The following is a 20,831-nucleotide window of genomic DNA, read 5'->3' on the forward strand; positions in this document are numbered from 1 at the left end:
AGCATGGATGCCACAGATCCCAGGGGCTTCACCCCAGTTCAACCGGTTCACCACAGCCTGTTTTTTCCACAAACAAAGGTGGACCACAGTTGATTAGAGGGTCAGCAATAGGGATAGTAACACCCCTGACATCCAAATTCACAGCTGGTGGATCAGCCTGGTAGGGCCGCTCAAAGTAACGGACCCAGCCGGCCTTTACTTCGGACTCCTCTGTCAAGAGACTACCACCCTCTGCTCGAACTGCAGTACACCGAGGGACGGGCTTGGAGGAACACAATGCGTGAATTTTCCTGTAAGCAGGATGAGAATCACTTGACCACAGGTGATGCTCTACCCATGACAGATTCCTCACACATAAGCTTCCTTGTCCACCCCTGATGCACGTACAGTTTTACGCCTCAGCTCCCTGATCAGCTCAACTCTGCCATTCAGCCTGGCCCTGTGACTCTGGTCAATGGTATGCAGTGTTCCTTGAGAGACAAAATTCTTCTTCGCCCTATGCTGAGTCCATGCCATCCTCCGACAACATCAAGGACGGTGATCTTGAAGGCACTCCACAACTTTTCAGGATCCCCCAAAGCACCCAGACCCCCCAAATCCCCACTCAGCCTGTTCACAATCTCCTCAGCTACCCTTTCATCTTTGAGCTTGCCAACATCCAGCCTAGGCTGGGATGGTGCCATTCTCCTGGATTAACCTGCAACTTCAGAGTTGCCACAATAATCCTGTGGTCAGTATTAAAGGACTGAGCACTCTGGAAGACCCTGCAGTTCTGGGTTCTCCTCCAGAGACCATCAACGAGCACATGAGCAATCTCCTTTGCCATGCCACCAGAATTGGAATACCAAGTCCAGCGATGAGCCTGTGGATGACTTGGAAAGTCTGTCTCTGGAGTGTGATCCCTCTCCGTCCCTTCCTTCACTTCAAATGGCATGACAGCCGACTGACCGACTGCTCATGAGAAGCCCAAATGCCTTAATTCTGTATTTGGTTCCAAATCTTGACCCCCCCTCCTCCCCACCCACTTTTCAACCCCTTTCCTCTCTATATCCACCCTATTCATTCAGACACAATTGCTCCAAGAATCTGTGTCTTTATCTCCCGAGAAGGTGGAGAAGTTTGTCAACTCTCGACTTTTTTTGCAACTCACCTGGACACCATCAACACAAGTGTCCTAAAAACCTGCTCCGCTGATCTTGCACATCCTCTTTCTGCACTGTTCACCATATCATTTGCTATCGGTCATTGTCTTTGTGCTTGAAAGTCAGCCAACATCACTGTAGTATGTCAACATGATGCAAAAACGGATCCTCATAATATACAGACCTATCTGCTTACTTCCAATCATCAGCAAGATAATGGAATTCCTCATCGCAGTCAACATAAAATCCTTCACTTTAAGTCATTCAAACTTTTCGGCCTCATAATCAGCCATGATCTTTCTTGGGCAAATCACATGTCTGAGTTAGCTTCCGAAGCCAGTTATCCTCTGTCAGGCAATCTTTTCTTGGCACACTTGAACATTTATCAATCGACAAGACCTTCATCCCCAGGTTGATGGAGTACTGCTCTCCCTTCTGGGCTGGCTTTCCATCTCACACCCTGCTCAAATTGACACCATGGAAATCAAGGCCTTCAAGATAATTCGAATCTCCCACATACTGTCTGCTTAGCCCCTTCCCCACCACCCACACACCCACACCTCTATTACCACCCCTTGATCCTTCTCCTGTGTCACGTGCTCCAATGTTACTCTTTGCATTGTGTAATCCCTTTTTATTTTTATTGTTCTTACCAAACCACAGCACCTTAAATCTCCTGATGTTAAACTTCATCTGCCAAGCTTTTGCTGAGTCCATTTATGTATCCAGACTTTCTCCAGAGCACACACAATTCCTTTGGAAATAAACAGATAAATTATAATTCATCATGATAAAGGGTAATGATGCAACATCAAAGAAGTCGCACACAAAAGAAGACTTCAGTAACAGAAGTTATTTACAGTACATACAGGGCGTACAACACATGCAATCCCTCACAACACCCAGGCAGGAATTTGGAGACGTGCCAAAGGGTCACGCCAACAAAGGGTCATGCCTACAACGAAATGGTAGACTTGGGAGCAGAGCAGGCTGAAGGTACCGCAGCGTGTGGAGAAAGCACAGTAGACTCAGTAAGGCGACCTGAGCAATGCCTTAATTTAACTAAGCCCTCCCCTCCCACTCCATAACACAATATATATATATATATATATATATATATATATATATATATATATATATATATATATATATATATATATATAGTTTTGTTGTTTATCTCTGCTGCAGGGTACTGGTTCAGCCCTGAGGGCAGATTTGTGAGGAACTGTTTGGCCACCTCACAGAAGGATATCTCCGGAACCGTGTGCGTGTCATTGTTCAAGGGACATGTTTCCATCATGCGAAGGAAGTCTCTTCGCTCTCTATACAAGGGGGAACTTGTCAGGTGAGATATTCCTTCCATAAAGGTCAGTTTAGTGTCATTTCAAGGCTGTTAAGATTCCATTGTTGTGACTGGTGGAGCTTTCGCTCTGCAATTTTTTTGTAAACTGCTAATTTTTTCCCCTCCCCCCAGCTTTTTGTGAAGTAGCTGCATTAGTTCTGCCACCCCCCTCCCCTCATCTTCCAGTACATTGCTGAGAAAAGTCAAGGATCCTCGCAACCATTCAATTGATATTACAGCATCAAACAAGCTAAGCTATTTGACGAAGAAGGATGCAAAGCCCGTCTGCTTTGTGTTCAGACTTCTTCCGTATGTTAAACGGTACCTTTGACCTTTAGCCCAAATTATTAACTTGTCTTCGCCTTATTCTCGTAATAAAGTTTTGTTGAAAATTTGATGAAAAAAGCTCGAATAGTGAAAATAATAATAATAATAATAAAGTTACGGGCCCGACAGACACACATGCACAAGTGATTGCTCAACCCCATCTACCGCTGCGTGGGGGACGGGCTAAGAAACATTTTTCTGGAAACACAACAGGTAGAACAAAATGTTTTCTATCAGAGTATTTATTTTCCAACTCTACTTCGTCTTTAGCATGCAGTTAAAGATTCCATATCAGGAAAAGTTTTTTGTTATGTCAAAAACAAGTTAAGTGGGAATGGAGATGTTTTTCATTTGTTTGACAAAAACCCAACATGGCACATATCGCGAGCACGTAACACGGTGACACATTACACCAAAACACACACAGATTTTTATTAACTTAACTAGCAGGGGTACCCTGCGTTTCCAGGCAACACCAGGCCCCTCCTCTCACCCCACACTTGCCTCCTGACACCCCACCCCTTCCCGTCCCTCCGGACTCCCACCACAGTCCCTCTCGACAACCACCTCACCCCACCAATTCCTTCTCATACCACAGTCTCTCCTTATGAAAACCCCACCCTTCTCCTCCCTCCGTTAGTTACCAAGTCTAATTGCTTGCGTTCAGATTCCAGTTTCTTGTAGAGCGCTTGCCAAGTGGCTGAAGCACTCAAGCAAGCACTCCATTCAAAACCGTTGATAAGGAACAACTGTCTTGGCAAGTGCGACCGAGCATTGGACCTGGACATCTCGACAGCATACAGTACATACAAAACGCCGACAAAAGGACAGTTTTTTAAATTAAAGATAGTAAATATTCATCATGAGTATTTTCATCGTCGTGAAAACGTACCTTGTTCAGTTTTAAAATGTACATGAACTCAGAAGTGATGTTCAGTGAACAAAAATGTACTGTGCATTTCATATAAATTTAAAGTGTACGTGATCATGGTAAATATTGGGGTAATTTCCCCCAGAGGCCTCCCAACTAAGAGGTGTGTATGAGACCGCTGCCGGAATCACTGCGGACAAAACTTGCATTACATCGTCTGAGGTGCAATCAAAATGTACCTTTGTTTTCTCAAAACAATATCTTCATTTAATGATAGAAGACACGTTGTTCAGTCTTCATATGTACATCAGAGGCCTATAAACAATCTGAGTGAAGCGAAAAAGATGGCGGCGATTTCTAGATGGCTGGAGGAAAATGAGCGGGAAGGCATGACCCTTAGAATTGGTTGCGCTTATGACCCACCCACGGACCCACGGACACAAACTCAGCTTTATATATTCGATTTATGATGATCAACCATAACTCAAAAGTCATGAATAAATGCATTTTTGATGGATACAAAAACATAATTTTCAAAACTAGCATATCACCTACAAACATGTATAATGTACCTCTCAAAGTAACGTCTTCCAGGATATGATGTGATAGCTCAGAGGATGATCCCTGACCTGACATTAAACTATGAGGATAGGGTTGGTGCATTTACGGCAAACATGGCAAGTGATGGCCAGATTTTACGGGTTTGACCTGTTTTATTGTGGTCAAAACCCGTATTGGATAGAAAATCGAATCAATTTTTAAAACGCAATGTTTCACTTCCATTCCACTCGCAAGGATTGACAACACAGACTGATGGACCTGCAGTCGATACACAAGGTATCACTCCAGTGTCTTGTCGATTGGCTGTGTGACGTCATGAGCTTTCTCTCACCGAAGGCCACGTCGACGTCCTTCAGGATTCCGCACGCAGGATTCTCCAGGATTCCACGTCGACGCCCTACATGATTCCACATGCAGGATTCTCCAGAATTCCACGTCGACGTCCTCCAGGATTCTACATGCAGGATTCTCCAGAATTCCATGTCGACGTCCTCCAGGATTCCGCACACAGGATTCTCCAGGATTCCACGTCGACGTCCTCCAGGATTCCGCACACAGGATTCTCCAGGATTCCACGTCGACGTCCTCCAGGATTCCGCACACAGGATTCTCCAGGATTCCACGTCGACGTCCTCCAGGATTCCGCACACAGGAATCTCCGGGATTCCATGTCGACGTCCTCCAGGATTCCGCACACAGGATTCTCCAGGATTCCACATCGATGTCCTCCAAGATTCCGCACGCAGGATTCTCCAGGATTCCACGCAGTACACATCACTTCCGATCACGTTGACGTCCTCCAGGATTCCGCACGCAGTACACATTACTTCCGATCACGTCGACCATATTGCTGTCACCACGAATCAATTGATCTGTGATTTCCAATTCGCTCTTACACTTCTTGGTGATATTTATCAGTACTTATGAGTATTTTAAATAGCAGGATTTTTATTTGATTCGGATTGTTTTCCTTTGAACATAACAAGGTGTCCACAAATTGCTGAATTCAAACCGTAATAAAAAATAATTCAATAGGACACATGATACCAGTTATGACAAAGTCCTACATCGAGAGTTACAGGTTTGAGTACAGTGCAGTATCCCATCTTATTTCATTGGCTGGAGGGCAGTATCCCATTTCTTCAATGTTTATCACCGTTTTGAATTTGGAATTAAATGGTAATTGGTGGCATGAGATATCGTTTATGTTGTTGTTTCGTATGCAGCCTGTGCCTGCTGGTGGCATCATTCTTCTGGATGTGCGGTTGTGCCGCTGATGCAGTGCCCCTGTTACCAGTAAGCTTGTACTCATTTTGCCGACCTCGGAAGGATGATAGGCTGAGTCAACCCACATGGTGTTATTTAAACGGTGAGACAGGGGCTCGAGCTCAATACCCGAAGATCTCAAGACAGCCACCTTAACCGTTAGGCCAACGCTAGGCTTGTATCGTTGATGAGAAGGGAAGGTGGGGAGCCAGGATTTGGCCTTCAGTTTACAGTAGTTCAGCACATACTTGTCCTGCCTCAGTCATGCCGACAAGGAAAGCATCTTCTCACAAGTTCACATGAACAAGATCGATTGCCAAGGGTGCATGTTAAATGAGGTCATCCTGCTCTCCTCACCTGCAAAACCAACTCCTTACATGTGAAACCCCGGGTTGCAAGTTTGATCCTCCGATCGAGAGATCTCGTCAAAAAGGCCAAGAAAGCCTGTGGTGAATACAATGCTGAGAAAGTCACGTGAAGCGACTAGTTTGTCAGGTCGTGACCATGTCAGTTTGACTGATCTCTTCTTGCTTGGTGCTTCACGATCGTTGAGATGAGTCCATACTTAGACTGTAACAGGAAGTAAACATTTGAGATTAGTTCTGAACAGCTGCGACATCACCTCGTCAATAAACGACTACCTCTGGTTTCTGGTGTATTTTGTGTCATCGACATCATCTCAAAAAACGTTTTTACCACGTTTGGTTAAAAAATAAATAAATAAAATAAAATAAGAACCCACTTTGGATTCCTAAACCCGTTTTTCATCACCTCCAACTTGCCTTGTATGGTACGTTCAGGTACACTAACCCATGTGTCCCGCCACCTAGTAATAGCTGGTGGACGGTGAAGATCACATCGTGTCTTTCATAAGAAGAACTTTGTGTTCCAGCCACCTTCACAAGCTTCCCAGCAAACTCAGTGTTGCCTATAACCAGAGAGAGAAAGTTTCTGGGCTGCCCTGAGGATTGTCTGCCAAAGGGGACCCGCCTAGTGTGGGATCCAGAAATGAAGGAAAGAGTGAGAGAGTGACTGAGAAACACGTTCTATTACGATGCATTTTATAGAATTACTCACATTCCAATAGCACACAATTAATAGATGTTCTTGCGTTAAAAATGGATGTAATTAATAGACATAGTCACGTTCGAATATACGATATGTATACCAAAAACATGAATACATATACATATACATATACAGTGAAAACTTTCAAATCCGAAATTCCAAAATTTGAAATATCCCAAAATTCGAACAAAATTCGAATAAACTTCAAAAAATATATGTATATTAAAAATAATTAAAAAACAACAAAAATTAATGCATTATCTGCTTAATACTGATTCTTATGCTGGTGTGATTGCCACATTCAAGAAGGAGTTCACCATCAAGATCTGAATTTGGGCAGTTGCTCGTGCATGGGACTCAGTCACACAACCGACATTCAAAAATGCATGATATGACTAATGGCCACTTACCATGTTCGATGACACAGAGCAACCTGAAGACTTTGAAGGTTTTAAACATTCAAGTGAGAAGGTTGACACAGTAGAATCGATACGTTATGCAAAGGGTATTAACACTGAAGTGGCCAAGGACTTGCATGAAGATGATGTAGTGGAGTGGATGAATTGCGACAGTGAAGCACCTGTGGTCTTGCCAGATGACGGATGAAGAGATTGTTGATATAGTTATTAACTTTAATGAAGAAGATAATGCTGACACTGAAAGTGACAGTGAAGAAAATCGCAGAAGATGACCAACGATCCCAGAATAAAAATTGGAGAGCAGTATGTAAGCTTCTTGCAGGAGATGAATGTTATCTCTCAACAAGAAATAATGGATATTTTCCTTATCCAAGATAAAACTAATGAAGGAGAAACTGAACTTCATTGAAGAAATTACTCTTCAGGAAATGTTTAACATGGAAACAAAGCATTGTAAACAAACTAAGTGGCAGTTCACCCTCTTCACAAAGTCCTCCCCAACCCCAAATTCCTCCCCACATCCTTGTCCAACTCTCCCACTATTATGTCCTTCAACCCTGCTGTTGGTGTCCCCTCGCCCCCCCCCACCTCTCCCGACTGATCCTTTTGTTCTGTTTCATCCTGATCCACTCATTGTTTTAGCTCTTCCACGAGCCTTGACTTTGTATATTAGCAAATTTATAAATAAATAAATATTATTCCATATGATAAAATTCGAAAAATTCTGTTATCCTAATAAAGTTTGGTCCCAAGGATTTGGGAGTTTAGAGTTTTCGCTGTGTTTGTGTGTATATATACATCCATACATATATATGTGTATGTATATATATATATATATATATAAATATATATATATATATATATTAAAAAAATATGCATTGAAATATGATACCTGTAGAAAGTCTACACCGCTTGGAAAATTTTCACCTTTTGTTGCCTTATAGCCTGGAATTAAATTGCATTAAACCAGACTTTTTTCCACCTTTATTTATACATCAGAACCCACAACTTCCAAGTGAAAAATATATTCTACAAATTTCAGAAAATTAATTAAAAATACAAAACAGGAATATCTTGGTTGAATAAGGATAAATGATGTGATTTGACGTTTATTTTGCTTTTGCAAAATTAAATTAAAACAGCACTCCTCCATTTGACCTCGGGCACAAGCACGTGACCGGAAATGAGGGGTCGTATCGAAACAAAAACCATCACGTGCCGAGACTCAAGGTCTATTGTGCCTGAGGAAGCCGGCTGTGAAGCTGGTGAAACGTCACCTGAGACCGGATCTGCTCTTGCTTTTTTGATCAAATTTCCGGAGTCAATCTAGTTTTTACTTTTTGTTGGAAACGCCGTCTTCTTCTTTAAAAATGTGCAAGTCCAACTGCCCCCATCTCTTACAATATATATATATATATATATATATATATATATATATATATATATATATATATATATATATATATATATATACATACATATACATATATAATCTCGAAACATGTGGAGTGTGACGAGCACTCCGCCGATCCCCATTGGACACAGTCCTACACCAAAGCATCACCTCCAACACAGATGCCTTGGCCCGGTTACTGTCAAACAGACAAAAATTATATGGTCATCATCGGTTAAATATCAAAGGGAACCACTGATCGGGATTTTGGGCTTATTTGCCCTCATCAGGATGACATACCGATAAATATCTAACCAATGATGACCACATTCGTCGTTCATTCATCAGACGCACCTCCTGACTGTTACGGTGATCATCATCGTCTCACACGGTAAAAACCACAGAAAACCATCCATCTGCCACCCAGACGTTTGTTCCTGCTAATGCAAGCCATTCAACCAGAAGGCAAGTGTTCACTGTGCCGAGGCCTCTGTGTTGTAGGCGACACTTTGGTGTAGGACTGTGTCCAATGGGGATGAGCGTAATGCTCGTCACACTCCATATGTTTCGATTTTCCCACTGATCACATCATGTGCCTTCTGTTAGCCACCACAAAACGTTACAGTTGGCACTATGCATTCAGGAAAAACTTTACGTTCTCCTGGCATCCGCCAAACCCAGATTCATCCGTCGGACTGCCAGATGGTGAAGCGTGATTCATCACTCCAGAGAACGCATTTCCACTGTTCCAGAGTCCAATGGCGGTGAGATTTACACCACTCAAGCTGATGCTTGGCATTTCGCTTGGTGATCTTAGGCTTGTGTGCAGCTGCTCCGTCATGGAAACCCATTTCATGAAGCTTTCAACAAACAGAGCTTGTGCTGACATTTTTTACAGAGTCGGTTTGGAACGCGGTAGTGACTGTTGCAACTGACGACAGTAGATTTTTTCCGTTCCATGCGCTTTAGCACTCGGTGGTCCTGTTCTGTGAGCTTGTGTGACCTACCACTTTGTGGCCGAGCTGTTGTTGCTCCTAGACGTTTTCACTTCACAATAACAGCACTTACAGTTGACCGGGGCAGCTCAAGCAGGGCAGAAATTTGACGAACAGGGTTGTAGGAAAGGTTGCATCCTATGACAGTGCCACCTTGTAAGTCACTGAGCTCTTCAATACGGCGCATTCAACTGCCAATGTTTGTCTGTGGAGATTGCATGGCTGTGTGCTTGATTTTATACACCTGTCAGCAATGGGTGTGGCTGAAATAGCCGAATCCACTAATTAGAAGGGGTGTCCAAATACTTTTGGCCATGTAGTGTAGCTCCATTAATACACACTAACTAGACGGTCACATTCTATTAGCACTTACTGTACTAATAAATGGATGTAGCTGACTCGTGTTTCAAAATTAAGTGCTTAATAAACCTAATCAATCCGCAAAGCGATGACTCTGGCTTTTTACATCTCATCACCCAACTCGTTATTAACAGTCTTGGTGGTGGTGAGGAGGCATCGTAAACGTGACAATACGTCTGACCAATTTCAATACTAAGCTGTAGACATCCACGGCAACCTTGATGAGTGATGTAGATGGGTCAGTTATGAAATTTTGAAAGTCCTTTAGAAATGTCATTTATTCTCTGTTGCAAAAGTGTAATTTTTTTTCTCCTTGTTACAAAAGTGTAATTTCTAGCCCAGCACAGTTAGTGTGGTGGGAATGATGCAGAACAAAGAATGTTCACCAAATAATGTTTGCTCATTTGTCACACTAATATTCTCATTAAATCTGTAATCCAAAAACGTTCTTAAACAACATGCCGTTATTAAATTAATTGTTGTGTTTACTCTCCATGTTTTTTAAACACTTTATATTGACAGAATTTCCGAGTATTTGTCATTGTTCAGGAAGAAGTGCATCCTTTCGACTGTTTGCTTTGAATAGCCCCAATCTCAAGCCTGCCGAAAAGTTGAGCGTGTTTTTCATGTAACATGGCAAGGCCAAGTGCAGGCAATAGCAAAGCATAACAGAAAAAGAACAAGACTAAGGATGTGCAAGATGTGGGTGGATGAGTGAGCAGGAGGAGGGGAAAGGGGGTGTTGAGGAAGAACCAAGGCTCCAGGAGAAAGTAGGGGGATTAGGAGCAAAAGATGTCCTTGGTGTAGGTCCATTGTGTGTGTATACAACAGGACACAGGCACAGCTGTAATCGTTTTGGCATTTCTCTATTAAACACTATGACAATTGCGTTTCGTCTCTCTGTTGCTCGGGCTCAAGGCAAATTAATTATACATACTTCTGTTCTCCCACGATGCCAAGCTCTATTTTCTTTTCATGCTTTCTCCTTTATTTGTTTTTAATGTTTGTTTCTTTTTTGATGGAGAGAGAGAGAGAGAAAGAAAAAAGAAGAAGAGCAAAAGCAGAAAAAATAATTATTGCAAGAAAGGTTACAGGAATACATTAAACTTTCAGGTGTCTTTAAGCACTTAAATATAAACAACAGGCTGAGCAAATACTGTCGGAACACCTTGACCCGCAGTGACTCTCTCTTAATTGGCCGAGGGACCCGCTTGCAAAGACCTAACATGTTTGTAATGACGAAGATGCTTAGCTTTGCTACTTCAACAGGCTAATAAAAGTACATCTCAATTTTAGTGTCGCTTAGTCGAGGCAATTGCATCACTTTTCCAATTCATTTTTACCTTCTTCACTCTCATTGCCATTTTTCGTTTTGGTGATTTCATCAATTTCCACATCCTTCCATACACTCTACTTGATTGACATCTAAGAATTCTCTTACGGAAACATTTGTGCTACAATAGCGTCTGACGTATGCTCGGCTGTTCTTTTGTTCTGGGGTGTCTCAATGAGGGGGGAGGGGGGGTTGTTGATTCTTCTGTTTCAGAAGTTCTGCCATGTGGTTTAGTTAGATGTTGATGGCTTGGATGATCATTGCTAAATAATATGGTCTTTGCTTTAATATGCTGTTCTCGTTGTTGTTGCAGTATGGACCTGCCTGGTGATTATGACCCGATTGATGCCTCAGGGTTTATTAGAATTAACGCTCTAAGGTGAGTGTGAAGCAGGTGGATTTATAACATGAAGCACATGTTTTGCTTTATATGCGAAATGCAATCCGAGCACACATGTGCTAGCTTCAGTTTGAAGATGTGCATGTTGAGTCCGAAATCGGAGCAGCCTTTTGAGATGCTTAATGATACATTTGTAAATAAAAAATGAAATTTGTTCCGCAGGTTGAAGGAATACTCTCGAAGTCGTGAGGGAAACGGAGAGGAATGATGGATTCTCATTCAGGCGGATGCTCTGCAAGGTTAAACTGCACACAAAGGCAAAAGGAAAACGAAGGCCACATTGCTGACTTTTGACCAAAAGGTCTTTCATGATTCGCTATCCAATGTGATAATCTACAGTTATCTGTGTTCTCATGTAATTCAATTCAACAGCTTGCACCAATAAAAAAAAAAATATATATATATATATATATATATATATATATATATATATATATATATATATATATATATATATATATATATATATATATATATATATATATATATATATATATATATAGATGCACAAACTTGTTCTCGTTTTATTGTCTCAAAAGGAAATGACTCAAATGTCTTCAGAAGCAGACTGATTTCATTCTGAGAGTTTGTGAATCAGTTTTCGAATTTCAAAAACAATGCAAAAGTAAATAATTACATTAAAAAATGAAAGCATTTCCTCGGTGGTGGTTTTGGGATGTGTTGGACAGTGAAAAGCTATGGAGTTATTAGCCTCGTGGTTGTCACCTTTTGTCTACGGGCCAACGTCAGCACTGCCTGATCCCACATCCCAATATCCACTTTGTAGGGACATTTGGCCAGCCAAGGGATTTTGACCAATAGGCTTCAGGACACATGCAGCCATGCAGCCACGCAGCCAGCCAGCTTCATTACAGTTTATCAAGTTTTCGTGATAACCCCGTGCCCACTTATTAAATAAATTCTGATTTCATAAGTTGTGTGTGCCTACTCCGTCTTCCATCTCCCGTGCATCAGTTGATTCGGTATATTGCACGTCCCTGGGAAAAATCGTTAAATTAAGTTAAAATACTGATACCTGCTGTGGGATTAGCCCACCTTTTAGAGGATCGCTCGCTGCACTGCTCGGGCGTGCGGCCGAACAAACTGAGCTCTAACCTCGGCCATCGTTCAGGGCGAAACCTCAGCCTGTGCGTTTTCCCACCAAGCAACGTTCACGGCTGCATGATGGTGTTTCCGTGACAATATATTTTCTTTACATCCTGTATGTACTTGTATCTCGAAAAAATAATGTTGGCATGTTTTGGACTATTGTGAGTGACACATGTGTATATTTTTCTGCAATGACCATTGCATGAAGCAAACACCTAGAGATATTAACAAAAACGGTCACAGCTAACATAAACAGGAGATTCAAACAAGGTAACATGTGATGTAACCTTTAAGGAATTGGTGATTAAAAATGTACTGCAGGCTGAATTGATTATTATACTTGTGTGATGTGCTGAACATCTTCCTATGCCAAAGCCACCATGCAATCAAGCATTTCAGACAACTTGGCCTATCCAACCCCAACAAGGCCATTTTATTTGCTTTTAATTCATCCTTTCTTTGCTTCCAGGGTGTTCAAGGTTAAACCCCAACATTTAAGTGATTTTGGTGTTTGTGTGCTTGAGGAAAAAAAACTCTCCATTGTTAAGCTGTGTGTTTGGAGTGCCTGACAAGGTTCCATTTTGAATGACAAGGTTCCATTTCTGTCGGGGTTGTGGTGTTGACAATACACACGAGCCCCATCAATGACTACGAATATCGTCTCGTTCTTATGTTGACATTCCCTTTGACTAAAACTTGTGAACAAAACAATGAAAAACATTATTTAATCATTTTCTTCATGAGACATAGTCATTGTTGTAAAATGCCAATAATTTGTAACAATGGAATATGTGTTTATCTGACTGGACTTGATGACCCTTCTGCACCATAACATTTATTAATACCATAGCCAGATGTGTTTAATGTGAGGACAAGACGATCTATTCGTGGTGAATCCTGTGCCTCCTTAAACTATGCAACGATAAGTTGGCAATACTATAGCACAGGCTTTGATGGGGCTAATGGCCTCCTCCTGGGCTGAACTTCGTGTAAGGAAACATTATTGCCAGTGGTGTTATGTAGTGGCAAATTTTGAGGTTCCGGGGCCCTGCAAACATGTGTCAGTTGTGATGTCATCGTCAGATCTACCATCACATCAAGTTTTAACTCGGCACCATGTGGTAAGGGGTGGCAGGATGGCCTGGATGTATGCATACTCCCCTCGAAGCTATTTCGTCTGGGTTCAAATCTTGACCCATCGATAAGCTTTCATCCTGCTGTTCAGCAGGCACGGCGATTCATCACTGTGGATGTCGTTCTTCAGACAGATGTAAAACTAAAAATATTTTGCCGACATTAGTTGTTTAGTTGGTCTCTTTCAGATTAGTTGTTGTCTTTTTTGGAGTTGATGAAATAAGATAAAGTTTTGTGGTTGGATAAACATCCAAGAGTATATTGAAGGAGATAGGAAGCAGATAGGCAGGAAGCCAACACATATATATATATATATATATATATATATATATATATATATATATATATATATATATATATATATATATATATATATATATATATATATATATATATATTGCTTCTCTGCTCTGTCAACCTGAGTCTGTCATCGATGTATTGAAGGCCTACCTTTGCTTGTACAACATGATCATCATTCTTCACAAGAATAGCCACATCACTCATCCAGCCAGACTTCAACTGATATGATTGGAAGCATCTAAACTTTTCCATGCCTTCATGTTTTCCAGGATGTAAATGGTTTTTGTAAATATTAGATAATTAATTATATCTGGATATAAAAATGGTTGGAAAGTTCATCATGCTCCTGGACCTTATTTTATTCGGCAATTTGTATGTGCCTGTGTTGTTATAATATCGCTGCCAAGACAAAGTGTCCAATTTTTTGACTTTTGGACAAGCCTTGACCCCAATTGTTTGGCCATGAAAGCACACAAAGCACAATAACTCAACCGATCATGAATGGACTTTCCTTCCTTTATTTGTTGTTTTTTTCATACTCAGATATGGTGGCAGCACAAAAATTGCTGACGTCACTAAACAACCTCCATTTGTGAATTCGGTATTTGTGAACTATTGTTTCAGTGGAAAACTAGAAGAGACTCGGTGGAGCACATAACTCCGCCACGTAATGCCTGATCCACAAGAATATATCAGGCCCAAAACATTTTCGAAATATCGTACTGCATATCGTTTTTGGCTTTATCTCTCAATGGTGAAGAATCACTTTAAAAATTAAATAACTCTCGTATCCAGATCCGGATCCGAATCGTCACCAAAATCGAATTAATTAATCTTTGCCACACACCCAACCTGTCCATCAAGTTTTGTTTGAATCAAATCCCTTCACAACTTTTTGAGATATCGTGCAATATATTAGTTTAGCCCTATCTCCCAATGGTGAAGAACCACTTAAAAAAATTATCAGATCCGGATCCGGATTCGGATCTTCACGGAAATTTAATCATTTTTTTTCCTTGTCACACACTCAAGCTCTCCACAAAATTTCGTCCAAGTCCGTCCATAACTTTTTGAGATATTTTGTTCACGAACAAACAAACAAACAAGAAGAAGACATCATGCAAAGCACGATACTTGCAAAATCCATAAAACACATTTGACCTCAAAAATAATTGATGGTTGAATTCAATAACCAAATATGCGACTGCTCTTCAAATTTCAAGTGAATCAGATGAAAATTGACAATTTTAGAAATTTGGCCTACGTTATCCTTTTGGCCAATGTTGTTCTGGAAAATAATTGTTGGTTGAATTCAGTGACCTGATATGCAAATCCTCTTCAAATTTCAAGTCAATGAGACGAAAATTGAGGATTTTAGAAATACCAACTTAGTTGTTGACCTTGGGCCTATGCTGACCTTTTGGCCTATGTGGACGTCAAAAATTATTGGTGGTTGAAGTCGGTGACCTGATATGAAAATCCTCTTCAAATTTCATGTCAATCAGATTAAAATTGAGGATTTTAGAAATCTCACCTAAGTTGACCTTTTGGTCTATGTTGACCTTTAAAAAATATTTCGCTAGTTGAATTCAGTGACCTGAAATATAAATCCTCTTCAAATTTAAATTCAATTGGATGAAAATTGAGGATTTTACAAATACCACCTTAGTTGTTGACCTTGGGCCGATGTTGACCTTTTGGTCGGTGTTGACCTCAAAAATATTTCACTAGTTGAATTCAGTGACCTGAAATATAAATCCTCTTCAAATTTCAAGTCGATCGGATGAAAATTGAGTATTTCAGAAATGTCACCTAAGTTGACCTTTTGACCTCAAAAACAGCAGGCTTCTTGCTTATGGCAAAGTACTTTGTAGTGAAGTTTCGTGAAGATCGGTTTAAAATTTTGACCTGCAGGTGACAAAGAGACAAACCGACAGAATAACAAAATCGACTAACCAATATACTGTACTTGTAAAATCTTCGATTTTTGCAAATAACAAAGACAGACAGAAAGGGGTGAAAACATAACCTCCTTCACCTTCGGTGGCGGAGGTAATAAAGGGTTTCCTTCAGAACCTCTATTGCCCGCACATTTATTTACAGGTAAGGCACCACATATTTGCGAGGTAAGGTTTCAGAAGAGCTCACTAAAATAAAAATACAAATATGATCCCAGTTTCTAGTTATACTGTACAGGAAGGAGTACTACGATTTAAACAAAGGTGTAAGAATCAAACCGCTCAACAAGTTCTCAACTTTATTGATGAAAAACGATGTATGATTGCCTCTGTAGATGGAGACGGTAACATTTCTGATCACACTGATCACGGAAAACAAAAAGGGAACGAAGAGTAGGAAGGGTGGGGTGTGCACTTGGGTCGATGTGTGCACCTTGACACAAGCACATGGGCCACGACTGTAAAATGCTCACACGCCATCAGCTTGCATCACCTGGGAGGGAGTGAAGGAAGGAGGGAGGAAGGTGGGGAGGGTATGAGGAAGAATGGGTGAAGAAAAGAGGGTGTGATAAGAGATATGAATTGTGGACGACTTCCTGTAGAGCTGTCAAAACAAAATTGTACATGTGTCATGGAAAGTGGTAATTCGTTCACATGAAAACCATCCATGGCACGAAGGAATAGGAGGTGTTAAAAGTCAATGTAAATGTTTCATCAGCAAATTCAGCCTTCCAGTGGCCGGCATTTCCATGGGACCAATGAAAAAGTTTTCTTTTTTTTTTATCTAAATGGAGAAAAATGCATGAGGGTGTCCAATAAGTGGGAAAACAGAGAAGATTGAAAATCTGAGGTTTGAAATGAATATTTCATTTTCATGTGCGTTTTTAATTTTTTTTTTTTACCTCCGCCACCGAAGGTGAAGGAAGTTATGCGTTCAGCCCTTTCTGTCTGTCTGTCTGCTTGTTACTTACGAAATCTAAAGATTTCGTAAGTATATTGATGACTTCCGTTTCTGTTTGTTTGTTACTTACAAAATCTAAAGATTTCGTAAGTATATTGATGCCTTCCGTTTCTGTTTGTTTGTTTGTTTGTAGGCATGATAACTCGAGAACGGAAGAAGCTACCAATGTCAAATTACACCACGTGATTCAGTAGGGTGATGGCTCGTGCTAATTAGATTTTGGTCAAAATCGGTCAAAGGTCAAGGTCACGGTGAAGTCAAATATTCGATTTTTGATGGTTTGGTACAGATAACTCGAGAACGGAAGAAGCTACCAATGTCAAATTACACCACGTGATTCAGTAGGGTGATGGCTCGTGCTAATTAGATTTTGGTCAAAATCGGTCAAAGGTCAAGGTCACGGTGAAGTCAAATATTCGATTTTTGATGGTTTGGTACAGATAACTCGAGAATGGAAGAAGCTACCAATGTCAAATTACACCACGTGATTCAGTAGGGTGATGGCTCGTGCTAATTAGATTTTGGTCAAAATCGGTCAAAGGTCAAGGTCACGGTGAAGTCAAATATTCGATTTTTGATGGCTTGGTACAGATAACTCGAGAACGGAAGAAGCTACCAATGTCAAATTACACCACCTGATTCAGGAGGCTGATGGCTAGTGCTGATTAGATTTTGGTCAAAATCGGTCAAAGGTCAAGGTCACGGTGAAGTCAAATATTCGATTTCTGATGGTTTGGTACAGATAACTCGAGAACGGAAGAAGCTACCAATGTCAAATTACACCACCTGATTCAGGAGGCTGATGGCTAGTGCTGATTAGATTTTGGTTAAAATCGGTCAAAGGTCAAGGTCAGAGTGAGGTCAAACATCCAAAAAATGATAACTCGAGAACGGAAGAAGGTTCCAATGTCAACTTACACCACGTGATTCAGGAGGGTGGTGGCTAGCGCTGATTAGATTTTGATCAAAATCGGTCAAAGGTCAAGGTCACAGTGAGGTCAAACATCCAAAACATTCGATTTTTGATGGTTTGGTACAGAATCATCGTAGAAACTTCTGGTTTGCGTCGCTACGTTCTCTCGAGACAGCTTTTATTAGACAAGGTCAGAGGTCAAGTTGAAGATTTCGTAAGTTCCAGTCTATGACTGCTTGTTTGTTTGTTTGTTTGTTTGTGTACAGGATATCTCAAAAAGTTGTGGACAGACTTGGACGAAACTTGGTGGACAGGTTGGGTGTGTGACAAGGATGAACTGATTCGATTTTGGTGAAGATCCAAATCCGGTTGCTAAAACGATATAGTACTGTACAGCATGATATTTCAAAAATGTATTGGGCCCGATATGTTCTCGTGGATCAGGCATTACGTGGTGTAGGTATGCGCTCCACCGAGTGCCCCTCTAGTTTTTATAAATGTGCCTTTTAATTTATAAAAAAAATTTAACGTTGTGGAGCTAAGCTTCACCTCGGATGGACTGAAGTCCCGGAGCGGTGCTCCGATGCGCTTCGGAAACACGACACCCCAGATTATTACCAGAAGATATTGCATTTGGGTCAGTTTGTCTGTTTGTCAGTCTCTTTGTCCACACAAAATGTGTGTATGTCTATTAATTACATACTATTGAAATGATGACGACAATGATAATAAGAAAATTATAATGATAATGACATCATGATAGCGTATGCCTGGTGTTGGCTTAATGGTAAGGGTGGTGGTATTGGGATCCGAGGAACCTGAGTTCAAATCCCCCTTGGCTGTTGAATTAATACCAAGTGGGGTTGACTCTGCCTGTCCTCCTTCTGAGATAGGCAAAATGAGTACCAGCTTGCTGGTGTCCTGTGTCGGAGTGGTGACCTGTCCATGATTGTGCCCAATAGCCCAGGAGGCTGCTTTGGCAACACTAATGCTCTGCACAGAGGATGGGCCCAATGGATAGAAGGATGGATAGTGATCCATAATGATAATAATCTATCAAGTAAGCAGCTGAAAGCAAAGGGTTGTGAGGTAATGTTTTCTGGGATTCTCTGAAGATTAGGATATGATATAGAAATTATGAGCAGAGCAATAGACGTCAACCAATGGCTGGAAGAATGATGTAGGGAGGTTTTATATTTAAGAAGCAGTGGGAATCATTTCAGGGACAAAGGGAGTATTTCCAGAAGGATGGTCGAATGTTAAATAAAAACGGGGAAACAAGGTTTGCAGTGGGAAGTGAGGAAGGAATTCAGGCTTTTTTTAGGTCAGCAGAGGGTGGGGAAGCTATTAAGGAAGGAACTGATGATGTAATTGTGATGAGCAAGGCCAGGCAAGAAAATATAATTTCAGGAAGGGAAAAGTTAAACATATTCTATACCAATACCAGGAGTTTAAATAATAAGATGGAAGAGCTTGAAGCCAAAGTAGATAGCAAGGAGTACGATGTAGTTGCAGTGAGTGAGACATGGTTTAAGGAGGAGAGTAACTGGAGGACAGGATGAGAAGGCTACCAGGTGTTAGGAAGGTGTATCGGTGATAGGAAGGAGAGAATAGGAGGAGGAGTAGCAATCTGGGTGAAGGACAGCATTGCATCAGAGAAAAGGGTGACATTATGGAGGGAGTTAATGTAGAGGATTCTGTGTGGGTGGAGATTAGACATTGTAAAAATAGTAAGATACTGGTAGAATGCTTTTATAGGGCTCTTGGTGTGAAGGAAGAGGAGGAAGGAGGAGTACATGAAGAATTCAAAAGGACATGTGGTTAGGGAAGAGTCCTGATTATGGAGGATTTTAACTTGTCAGGGATAGTTTGGGTCCAGGAACAGGGAAAGGGCAGAGCGGATGAGGATTTCCTAGTTTTATTCCCAGATTGCTTTTCAACCCAGTTAGGAAATAAACCCATGAGGGTTGAGTGCAGTGTTAGACCTCCTTTTAAGTAACGATCCCAATATGGTGTTTATGGAATATTTTTAATAGGTTTGTTTATAGGAGGTAGATGTAGGGGATCATTTTGGCGCAAGTGACCATAACATCGTGCACGCAAACATTCTGTTAAGGGTTAGAGTTCAGGTGAGAGTAAGCCTTTTTTTTGTATACCAATGTCGAGGCTCGTATAAGAGCTAACACACAGAACATATTACAAGGGGAGCAGGAGACAAGAGGGAATCACAAAGGAGTGTGGAACAGAGACATTAGAGCTGTGGAAGGGAGAGGGATGAGGCGGGGTACACGGGGAAAACAAGATAGACACTACAAGGACTTTCAGGAAGGAAAGCAGTGAATTTGAAGAAGGTGGGCTTGGGGAGGATTAGCGGGGGGTCGAAAAGATCAAGGTTTTGTATGGGGAAAGATAAGAGATGGTGGTGAACAGGTGTTTTGAAGACCTGGAGGGAAGAGTGGGATTGAAGAGAATGTGGGAGTTTATTTCATAGGTGTGAAAAATTAGAAATAAAAGAGTGAAGGTGAGCAGTGATTCTTGATTTCGGCAGCTTCAAAGACAGAAAGACCGACGACATGCCTGTGGTGAGAGAGTGAGAGACCCAAAAACTCAGCTTCATCGCGGGAAATACCAATGATCCTAAAAGCCTTGGTTTCCACAACTTGAAGCCGAGAAAGGTGAGAGGCAGGAGCACCAGCCTGGATGGGAGAACAGTACGCTATCAGGCTGTGGATGAAAGCCTTGCCTTGTATGTGGTCTGGAGCTCAGGTGTGCGAAGGAAGGACTTTTCACAATGGAGGATGCCCAATCGGCAACTGGATTTGGAGGCCAGCTTGGAAATGTGGCTTTCCCAGGAAAGATCACGGCAGATAGTGAGACCCAGAAGCTTGAATGAAAGGACTTCTTCAAGAGGATTGTTGAGAAAATAGACAGGGGCTGGGGGTTCCAGGCGGTACTTTCAGAGAGACATTGTGAGAGTG

At 41.3% G+C, this 20,831-nt stretch overlaps 1 protein-coding gene across 2 annotated transcripts in view; it reads left to right on the forward strand.

The window, feature by feature from the left end:
* ASS1 (argininosuccinate synthase 1) overlaps positions 1 to 13,385 on the forward strand; it is a 193,131-nt gene extending 179,746 nt beyond the window's left edge. Inside the window, exons 12-14 of one of the 2 annotated variants that reach the window (XM_085854743.1) lie at positions 2,331 to 2,487; positions 11,391 to 11,456; positions 11,640 to 13,385. In XM_085854743.1, coding sequence (XP_085710869.1) covers positions 2,331 to 2,487; positions 11,391 to 11,456; positions 11,640 to 11,685 — 269 coding nt within the window. In that variant the 3' untranslated portion in view covers positions 11,686 to 13,385. The remainder of the gene's footprint in view (positions 1 to 2,330; positions 2,488 to 11,390; positions 11,457 to 11,639) is intronic. The other variant, XM_085854744.1, reaches the window with a different exon arrangement.
* Positions 13,386 to 20,831: the final 7,446 nt, after the last annotated feature.

This window comes from Eptatretus burgeri, chromosome 14 (genome assembly GCF_056783735.1).
Source record: "Eptatretus burgeri isolate ZD-2024b chromosome 14, Ebu_testis_v1, whole genome shotgun sequence".
In the NCBI taxonomy this organism is placed as follows: domain Eukaryota; kingdom Metazoa; phylum Chordata; class Myxini; order Myxiniformes; family Myxinidae; genus Eptatretus; species Eptatretus burgeri.